The sequence below is a fragment of the Colias eurytheme genome, chromosome 9 (genome assembly GCF_061535395.1).
Source record: "Colias eurytheme isolate Ceu_HAF_F1 chromosome 9, ilColEury1 Martin Lab GWU primary, whole genome shotgun sequence".
Taxonomy (NCBI): domain Eukaryota; kingdom Metazoa; phylum Arthropoda; class Insecta; order Lepidoptera; family Pieridae; genus Colias; species Colias eurytheme.
In genome coordinates this window covers 1853911-1864977 of record NC_142988.1, presented here as the reverse complement: position 1 = coordinate 1864977, position 11067 = coordinate 1853911, and the positions used below count along the sequence as shown (strand labels likewise).

At 37.0% G+C, this 11067-nt stretch overlaps 2 protein-coding genes across 2 annotated transcripts; both read left to right on the top strand.

Moving 5' to 3' along the window:
• Positions 1–122: 122 nt before the first annotated feature.
• LOC149905619 (uncharacterized) lies at positions 123–1669 on the top strand. The gene has a single exon (XM_090105619.1). The coding sequence runs from the start codon at positions 162–164 to the stop codon at positions 1593–1595; it is 1434 nt and encodes a 477-aa protein (XP_089961745.1). The 5' UTR covers positions 123–161; the 3' UTR covers positions 1596–1669.
• An 8006-nt stretch (positions 1670–9675) lies between these two features.
• Positions 9676–10527, top strand: LOC149905618 (uncharacterized). Its single transcript, XM_090105290.1, has one exon. The coding sequence runs from the start codon at positions 9676–9678 to the stop codon at positions 10525–10527; it is 852 nt and encodes a 283-aa protein (XP_089961416.1).
• Positions 10528–11067: the final 540 nt, after the last annotated feature.

The window sequence follows — 11067 nt, the reverse complement described above, 5'->3', positions numbered from 1 at the left end:
TTTGTTGTGTCGGAGAAAACACGTGCCATTGAGATTTTTGTTAATTAACTTGTTGAGAACACTCTTTTTTAGTGTAAACTGGTAGTGATAACCAAATTTGTGATTGTCTCTATATATATATATTGGGGTAAGCGTTTATTTACTAACTTTCCTCACCCATCATGAATCCTGATCCTCCCGACCCTGGTAAACCTCCTGACATCCAGGGTGAGGTGATGGAAGCGGAGCATACAAGTAATAAGAGACAACGGTCAGAGCCATCCGTTGCTGATACAGATATGATCCCCCCTAAAAGACATGTTACAGTTAACAACTACGCGATCGCATCGTCTCAAAGTTCATATGTGGATCCCATTTTATCTAATCCCATTACATATTCCGACAATGACAGTGGTCCCTTTATTGTCTATGTGTCCCGTACAGAGGCCGATCCTGCGGCGGGTTTAACCATCAGACCGATCAAATTTGGATCTTTCCTTTACAACAATCGTGTAGCTAACATAGCCAAGGATGGAGTTAAAGCTATTGGACGTAATAAAATTTCTGTAGAATTCAATACCGCTTGTGACGCAAATAATTTTATAAATTTCCCCCCTCTTAAAGATTCAAATTACCAAGCCTCCATTCCAACTTTTCACATCACTCGTATGGGCATTGTCAAAGGTGTCCCTACGGAGTGGTCTATGGAAGAATTTATCAGCCATGTGGATTTCCCAGGTGGAAGAGGCAAAATATTGAAAGCCAGACGGCTTAATAAAAAAATTAGAATAGATGGTGTTACTTCATGGTCACCATCTCAAACCGTTGTTTTGACCTTTCAAGGCCAAGTTCGTCCAGAAAGAATATACTGCCTTTACAACTCCATGCCAGTAGAAGTGTACCAATACCCCACAATTCAATGTTATAAATGCTGTCGGTTTGGACATGTACGCGACCAATGTCGCTCTAAGGAACGTTGTTTCAAATGCTCACAGGCCCATTTGGGCGACTCTTGTCCAATTTTAGAGTCTGATGCAACATGCCTCCATTGTACTGGTAAGCATTATGCCACTGATAGGAAATGCCCCGAACAAGCTAGGCAAAAGGCCATTAAGCAGTTAATGGCATCTGAAGGGATATCTTTTGAGGAGGCTTCTAGAGTCATCCCGTCAGCTCGTAGATCCTATGCTGAGAATATTCAGATACAGAATCCTTTATCTATACATTCCCAAAGCCTCCCGTCTTCCCAATTTAATCCTCCTATCCAATCAACACCTAATGTTTCATACAGAAAAACAGTCACTAAGACCCCCCGTTCCCGAGCTCCTCTGGGTAAGTCTTATGATAAGGATGCACATCATTCTATCATTCGTGAACCTCCCTCCTCCCTTTCTAATGGTTGTGCTCTCCCTAATACGGGCTCTTCACTTCCTTTTGATGAACATCTACTTAATATGTGTTTATCTTTTATAGAGACTTTACTTTCTTATCCCCACCAGTTACCGTCCAACGTTGCCGAAAGATTATCCCGTTTCTCATCAATCCTCAATTATGGATCTAGTGTTTCTGCAATGGAACGCCCAGAGTATCCGTCCCAAGAAGCACGAGATTTTTGAATTAATAACCAATCATAAACCTTTGGTTCTTGCTATCTCAGAGACATGGTTAATGCCCGGTTCTCGGTTTAGGGTTCCGGGCTATTCCTGTCTTTGAGACGACAGAGCTGATGGTTATGCTGGCTGTGCTCTGCTCTTGAATAACAGTATTCCCTTTTCACAAATTCCACTTCCCCATCATGGCTGTAACTTTAATGCAGTTGCAGCTAGAGCTGCTAATATATCAGTCTTATCCGTTTATGTTCCTCATCCCCATCCTAGTTTTATTCCAGAGCTTTCCTTAATCATCTCCTCTCTTCCTCCCCCTGTTATTATTATGGGTGACTTTAATGGCCACCATACTTCTTGGGGCTCGTACATTTGCGACTCCTTTGGATATCTTTTGGTTGACCTCTTTGAAGATCTGAATATGTGTATTATTAACGATTGCCTTCCTACCCGTAGAGTCTCCCCATTACAAAATCCTAATACTGTAGTGGACTTAACAATTTGCTCTTCTGTCTTAGCTCCCTCCTTTTCTTGTTCTACACTTTCCTCTACTCATGGGAGCGACCATTTTCCAATCCTCATCTCCTGCTCACGCACAGTCCATGTTCCCACTAGAGCTTTCCCACCTTTGCTCAAATTTAAGTTAGGCAATGCCAACTGGGAGAAATTTGCCAACTCCCTTGATACCAAAATAAGTAATCTCCCAAATGCTTCACCTGAGAATTGTTTGGAATCTTATTCTCTTTTTGTTAACTGTCTCGAGACTACTGCTACCGAATCTTTCCCATTGAAAACTTATTCAACTCTGTCTTTTAAGAAGCTATCCCCTCCCTGGTGGGACCATGAGTGTACTGCCATAGTTAAGGACCGTAAAGAAGCCGAGCTAAGATATGATTCCAGTATGTCTTATGAGAACTTTATTAATTATAAGAAAATTGCAGCACGAACTAAACGGGTGCTATCAAAAAAAAAGAAACAGGGTTGGATCCGTTTCTGTGAGAGCTTATCTCCAAAAACCCCGCCATCATTAATGTGGAATAGTATTCGCCGTTTCCGTGGAGCTCTATGTGATAAAAATAGAGTATCCAACAACTCAGACGTTTGGCTTGATGATTTCATTGACAAACTATCCCCTCCATTTGTCCCCTCTTCTGATCATTTTCCTTGCCCTCCCCATAATTTAGTATCATACGACAGTATGGATTGCCCATTCACCTTGCAAGAACTTGTTACGGTTCTTGATGGCTTAAAAGACTCATCCCCTGGGGTTGATGGTATACCATATTCTTTTCTTTGCAAGTCAGGCGATCAAACAAAATCTTTTTTTCTAAATTTAATTAACATTTTCTTTTTACATGCCATTATTCCGGACTCTTGGAAATCCCAGCTTATTATTCCTATCCCCAAACCCGGCAAGGATCCCCTTAACCCCAATTCCTATAGACCAATCGCCCTGTCTTCTACCTTAGCCAAAATCACCGAACACCTTATTAAAAATCGTCTAGAATGGCTGGTCGAGAACAGGGGCCTCCTAGCTAGTTCCCAATATGGCTTTAGGAAAGGTTTGAGTGTATTAGACAGTCTTAGTATTTTAACAACTGATATTCGTTCCTCTTTTCACAATAAACAGTATTTGGTTGGCGTATTTCTGGATGTAGTTTCAGCGTACGATAATGTTCTTCTTCCAGTGCTCAGACAGAAAATGTTACAGCTGAGTTTGCCTGAGAGGATGATACATTTCATCTTCAACTTATTAATGTTGAGGACGATACAAGTACGCTGTTCTAAAGACACACCTACTAGACATGTATTTAAAGGCCTCCCTCAAGGTTCCGTTTTGAGTCCATTATTGTATTCTATATACACCTGGGATTTGGATAAAGCCATTCCATCGTATTGTAGCGTTCTGCAGTATGCGGACGATATAGCATTGTATACTTCGTCAGAGAATATGGATGTGATTACCTTTCGACTTAACAGCGCCTTATCTTATTTGGAAAATTGGATGAACGATCATGGCTTGTCACTATCGCCCAGCAAAAGCAATGTAGTTGTGTTCACGAAAAAACGCTTGATCCCACAGCCGGTAATATTACTAGAAAACTCCTCAATCCCTGTAGTCAACAAGATTAAATTTCTAGGGGTGGTGCTTGACCAAAAGCTGAATGGTATGGCTCACACTAACTACATTTCTCAGAAGTGCGAAAAGGGTATTAATGTTTTACGCTCCCTAGCTGGTGTTTGGTGGGGATCACATCCATATTGTCAAAAACTAGTTTATAATGCTATAATCCGTAGCCATTTGGATTATGCGTCGTTCATCTTAGAACCTTGCAATAAAACAGCTTTAATAAAATTGGACAGAATACAATACAAGTGTCTGCGACTCATTATAGGTGCCATGAAGTCTACCCCAGTCAATGCCCTTCAGGTAGAATGTGTAGACCCTCCTTTATATCTCCGCCGTCAATATCTGTCAGACAAGTATTTCTTTCGGCTTATACAATTATCCTCTCATCCCCTTCTTCCTAAAATTCGAAATCTACTTCAAATACTTACTCTAAATAACCTCCGTCGTCCATCTGATTTTCCTTGCCTACTTAAAAGTCTCATCAAATTTAACCGCCTTCCGGATCCAACATCCCAATTTAGTATCCATCCTTTATATTCAACTCCGTTTCATGCACTAGTTTTTAACCCCAACATTAATATGAGTTCTGGTATTCAAAAATATGCTCCAGATTCTAATGTTGCTTTTAACTGTCTGGTTTCTTCCCACTGGCGTGGTTATAATCTTTTTTTTACGGATGCCTCAAAAGTGTCAAAACATCTTGCTGTAGGGGTTGCTGTATGGCACCATAACTCTAACACTATTTTACAATTTAAATGTCCCCCTCTCTCTTCTGTTTTTACTGGTGAAGCCACAGCTATCTTGGAAGCTCTCAATTTTATCGACTCTCATAATCTCCAAAATTCAGTTATTTTTTCGGACTCCCTCAGCTGTCTTCAGACTATTACTTCTAACCCTTTCCGCTCAAAGTCTAAATTTCCTATCATCTTTCTAATAAAATCCGCACTTTACAACTGCTTCAGAAAAGGGCTTCAGGTAGATTTAGTACATATTCCAAGCCATTCTGGTATTGTAGGCAATGAGAAAGCTGACGTTCTGGCTAAATCTGCCATTCAACATGGTACTCTGGAGCATTACTCTAATTATGCCCACGATCTCTCTTCTCTTTCTAAGGATCGCTTGGATCATACATGGAACAGTCAGTGGAAAAATTCAACCAAAGGGAAATTTTATAGAGATATCCAACCCTCAATTCCACGTAAGCCCTGGTTCTTCCGTTTCCCTAATATAGACAAGCCTACTGTTTCCACCATTTGCCGCCTCCGTTTGGGTCACAATACCACTCCTAATCATTTATTTAAAATTCATGTTCGTGACCATTCTCTCTGTGAGTGTGGTATAGACGAAGGAAGTTATGACCATTTATTCTTTGTTTGCCCTAAGCTCCGTATCTCACTTCTGGATATCCTTCCCCCAGATGTTCCCCTCCCTACTAATTTTAAGTGTTTACTTTGCCTTGTCCCTACCTCATTTGTGAATATCCTATCAAAATTTATCAATTTTAACAATCTAAAATTTTGAACTCCCACTGACTACCTATACCTATTTTATGTTATGCTTTTGTGATGTGTTGTGTTGTCTATAACTAATATTTGTTCTTTGTCAGGTTATACAGCTCCATGTAAGAAGTCTTTCAGTAAATAAAAAGTAAATCATCTCAACCGTGATTTTTCCTCAGCACAGAGCACGCTTAACATAAGCATTAACTTAAACTGACCATCCGTTCAAAACTTGACATTGGCAGAATCCGTCCTCACTGGGATCGGGAGTTGCCATTTGAAAAAGAAGAAGAAGAAGAAGAATTGAAATTTGAAGTTCTCTGTTCAGTGTTCTTTTGTTTTTGTTTACTAACTTTTTTGTGTATCTAGAAAAGTTTAAAACTGTGGTTTAAAAGTTATAAAGAAGTTATAAAGTATCAATTTTGTGCTATTAACTTGTGTTATAAATACTTAATTTGTAAGTTCTATACAAAGTGGAAATGAGTACCAATAAATGGTGTATTTTTAACTGCTCTGGTAAGTTTCATAACTTTATATTGTGATTTTTAAATCAATTTTAATAAAAATTGTTAAATTTGTTTCTCTCTTCAAAAATTATAGATTTAGAATAATATGATATACCTATGTCCCTACAAAATGTGTAAGATAACCTGGACAACAAATTTTAATTGAACCATGTTTTTAAATCCATTAAGATTCTAATTTGGAATATTCCAGCCACTAGGCTTAGGTATAACAGAATAATGTACTGTTACTGTATTGCATAATGTAAGCTTATCAGGAAATTTACGCAAACTATTAAATATGCAAGTCTATTTAATATATAAAAAAACGTGTGGCACTCGGGGACTGCCGCGGTAAAGCTATTGCATAGCATGCCTTCAAGCCACACCTCCGCCCGTCGGAGTGGGGAGCGTGAGGTTTTTTAGTTACGGAATTTCTAAATTTGGTCCCCGCGCTCAAGGCCTGCGATAGAAGCTATGCAATAGCTTAAAATAAAACCCATTTTCCTTAGTCACGGCATCATGCGTGAACGGGTGAACTGATTTCGATAATTCTTTATTTATTATATACCTTGGAGTACGAGGATGTTTCTAATGTAGAGAAAACGTAAATATGTACCACAGGCAAAGCCAGGGCGGACCGCTAGTTTGAAATAAATGTCTTCTGCACTAATTTCAAAAACTATTAATACCATATGAATCTTATACAACTGTACTAGAACATATTTGAATAAAATTTAAAAGTACATAGCACAGAGTAAATGTAGATTCCTTCTGTATCTAGATTCAAGCTTATCAATTTATTATTATCAGCAAATACTTCCAAGTTACCTGTGATGCTTATTAGAAAATATGTAATATAAATGAATAAAAACAAATTGAGTATATTATAATGAATTTGGTAAAGTTACTCTCGAGTCACCATGACCAAGAGAAATAGGGGTTTAATTTTCATACTAGCCAACCTAACCCCTCTTCACAATTTATTAATTCACATATATTATAACAAAAAAGCAATAACTCACTCAAGAATAATGCAATTTACCAAATTTCAAAATTATGTAATTGAATAGTAACAGAGTTATCAGTTCTTCCATACAAACCCAGAAACTAAAACTTAGTAAGGTGAACGTAGTCGGCGGCGTGTACCGTTGGTCGAGTACAGCCAACTGCAACACCACAAGCTACTTTTCGAAATATTACGCCTTATGGGCATATCTTCCCAATCGGCAGCGTTAGGCGAGTAGATGCAATCACGATAGGGTAGTGGGCCTAAATGTCTATGATCGCCCGTCATTGTAGAAGTGTTTATTCATAGTCGCCGTAATGGCGGCAAACATCGATGATCATTTTTTGGGCCAATGATTCCATGAGCAAAACAGCCAAACCTGATGAGCAAAACAGAGAAACATACTGCCTCATAATATGCAGGGCACGTATATCGTGTAGAGGAAGCAATTATATTCTTGTTCGACTTAATATACCTAATACGTATACATATTTACCTATTAGGAAATCCCGGTCAAAAAGCTAATGATATTATTATGAAATTCCACTATATATGCTTTCTCGGTGACTCAGCATCCACTCGTTATTTCCCTAGTGTTTACCGGTTTGTCTCTTCTTATTTATATGCACCTAGAACGAAACTGTTGACTCACAAACCTGTTTACGATTTTCTGTATATTGAACGTTCATTAAAAATATTTTTTAGGCTTCTATAAATTAATAATTAAGGCAGTTATTTTTTGTTGGTACTTTTTATCAGTACTAATGAGATGATCGGTTATCGACCAACTTATATTGTGTGTCAATAGTTTAACACGTTTCAAATTTGTGTACTTCAATCTTTAAACATTTCGTTAATAGAATAATAATAACTATGTAGAGACTCCAATCATTTGCTTATCATCATTCGCACTACGCATCGCTTTTAATTCATCTTCACCATTCACCAATTCGCAAATGAACTACCTAATGCCCTTAGCTATAGAATACGATAAGAAATCCATCAGCTACTAATTCCTTCTAACTGTCCTGCTGTGTCGTGGTCGCATGCCGCGTTAGCAATGCTCATTGATAATCGATTCATCACGATTTTCACTGTTTTTAATAGTTCGAGCTGGAGATGAGCACTTAGTATTGGAACTCCTGTTCAAGAATTAGCTTTAAACGAACGATTTGTAAACTTCTCACTGCTAAACGATCTTTATTGGCAAAAATGGCAACAACGTTCTAAATTCTATCCTTGATGTCATTTTTAAACAAAAGTTCCAAATCTAAATTCAAACTGAAAAAGTAGCTTTCATAAATTTTGGACCAATTATGACCATGAACTGACCACGTCCCATTTACCTCGTGGAATCTCAAACAGGCGCATATTAAGAATTTTCTTTCAACTATTCACCAGTTATTTAATTAGTGCGGCTCGAATCCTTGGCCCGCTTCGTTGTTTGATTAGCATCTCATTATTTATCACGAGCAATATTTATTTTGCCATACACTTGCTAGCAATACTTACCAGTATGGAGGCATTTTCTTTCGCAACCAAATATTGATAGCGTTGATTTAATAAGCTAAACATTATTTACTTATTTATAAGGCACGGCATTGTCTGTTATTCTTTTTTAAGTGAGCAAATCTTGCCTAAGATACCCACGGGTCCCAAGGAAGGAGCCGTGGGATATATATTGGATTCTTACCGACTAAACCCTACCGTGTACCAACTGCAACATTTTGCAACATTTCGCACATTTCGAACATTTCGCAAAGATAATTTTGCTTTACCCACATGAGTAGAAGTCCCATAAATACTTAAATATTAATACCCATATACTAATCCTGATATTGATATAGACTTTAATAGTATCAGTCACCAGTAAGATAAAGTTTTATTATAGCTAGGTCTTGTGACTAATACAGCAAACGAAATTTGGTCAGTTATCTTTAGCAAAAAATTAAATTCTACGAAATAAACAAACAGAAGGTCCTTTATCGAGCTGTTTTCAGTGTTTATCTGTTTCGCATGCGCACACGCATATCGCATCCGGACCTAAATTGATAGTACCTACGCATGTTAAAATTCTAGACTTAAATTGCATTTTAAATGAATTAACTACTATTTCAATATAAACTTTAATTATTAATCTATTAACTTTAATTATTAATAAGCAAATTATGTGGTTTGGTTCGAATTGATATTTTCACTCGTATCGTCTTCAATGCAATTTCTCGTAAAGTAGCCCAAGTTAACAAACAAACAAACAATGATATCTATGTGCACCGTGCAAAGAATTTGCTAAAGACATATTCATATTTAGCACCAAAACGTCCGCGTCGCCCCAATTTTGTTCATTCAATAATAATCGAAGACTAAAGGACCAAAGCATTTATCCAAATTCATCGTATTTGTTTACAATAAAAACTTATGTAACAAAACAATAAAACATTCATTTCCTTCCACTAACAATCAACCAATCATATTCATAACATCTTCCCGCATATAACAAAGTGGGTTAATCGTTGCATGCATAATCTCTAACGTCAGTCCCACGCACCTGTGCCTAAACTTTGTCCTTTTCTCTTACGATATATGCTATTATGATACTATCACGTACGTACGGTTGTTTGGTTCTCATGTGCTTAAGTTTACCTTGAAACCTTGATGAATATAATAAAGAAGATTATCTCAAGGTAAAGGAAAAAAATTCCATAGCTCTGTTCTTTTAAGATTAATGAAACTATCTATCAAAAACAAATTAAACTTCTAAATAAAATATCTTCACGTTATCTCTGATACTTATCGGACCCCTTCCTCATCGGACCGCGCTCGAGTGTAGACGTGTGACGCCGCTTGCTTGAATTTCACAAAAATAAATATTTCTTATCGTGAGTAATATCCACGCACACAAGCCACCTCACCAACATTACCGTGCACACAGTGACAACCTACTAATATCATGATTCGTTCGCCTACGAAGTCGGGCTCGGACTCGGCGCTAAACATTTTAAACCGAGATACAACACCGCCACCGTCTTCGTTTGTAAATCAGCGTATGAAACGTCCGCGTCGTTTAGAAGAAATAACCAGAGCGGACTTTGATGAATTCAAGGAGGAAATACGACAGATGCTGTCAAGTTTCAAGATTAATTATGACAAAATCGAAAATACTTTATTAAATATCGAAAAAAATATAGCGTTTCGGAGTGAACAACAAGACGAGATGGAAATTAAGATAAAGTCACTAGAAGAACACTGTAAAACGAATCAAGAAACGATCTTGGCCTTGCAGCAACAAGTTGATGAACTCCAACGTTGCTCAAAACTTACAACCATCGAAGTTAAAAATATACCCAAAAAAGATAAAGAATCAAAACAGGACTTGCTGGCATATGTTTCTAATATTTCTAAAAGCCTCAATATTGACTTACAACCATCTAACATTCGCGATATATACCGCATTCCGGGCAAACCCAATACCAAGAAACCTATAATAATTCAATTATCGGACTTACACGTAAAACATTTAATATTTAATACATTGAAAACGTATAACATTAATCATCCGACGAACAAATTAAACTTGACACACGCTGGATTTTCGAGCTCCGAACCTATATTTATAACTGAAAATTTAACTGCAAACGCAAGGAAACTTTTTTATCATGCTCGGGAATTAAAGAAAACCAATAAAATCAAGTACTGCTGGATAGTGGACGGCAAGGTCTTAATCAAGCGGGCAGACGGAGAAGCATCAACGGTCATAAAATCCTTATCGCAACTTGAACAATTTAATGAATTGAAAATATGACTAAGTTCACTAATAATTAATAAACATAAATACCTACAACAGATTTATATTTTTACATTGTTTTTTGTAATTTGCACAAATATTATTATGTTTAAGCTATCATTTCTCATCTACCTTTTAGTTTTAATGGCTTTTGTGAGCCAAGTTTATACTTTATTTTTATTAAGTTTTGTGATTTTTCTTAATAATTTTACACTAACGAACATGAAATGGAATTTTTCCAATATAACAACTTCACACACATCATACTACCACAAATACCATAATTATCATATTCGCAATAACTACGCCGTTCAACGTATTACTTTCAAAGTCTTTGTTAAAAGTACTGATTCATGCAATTTGTTATCTTCTAACACAGCATATTTATTTTGCATATACCTCCATAGTGAAAAAATAACTGTACAATCATTTTTGAACATTGATGTGACACAAATCTATAACATTAAAATTCGATAATATTTTTGATTTACATGATAACATAGATAGATTCTATGTGTCTACAAGCCAAAGATGCAGCCCGACTGACTGTAAAAAAAT

Coding starts and splice junctions, on each gene's coding strand:
- LOC149905619 (XM_090105619.1), top strand. CDS start 162: ATGAATCCTGATCCTCCCGACCCTGGTAAACCTCCTGACATCCAGGGT.
- LOC149905618 (XM_090105290.1), top strand. CDS start 9,676: ATGATTCGTTCGCCTACGAAGTCGGGCTCGGACTCGGCGCTAAACATT.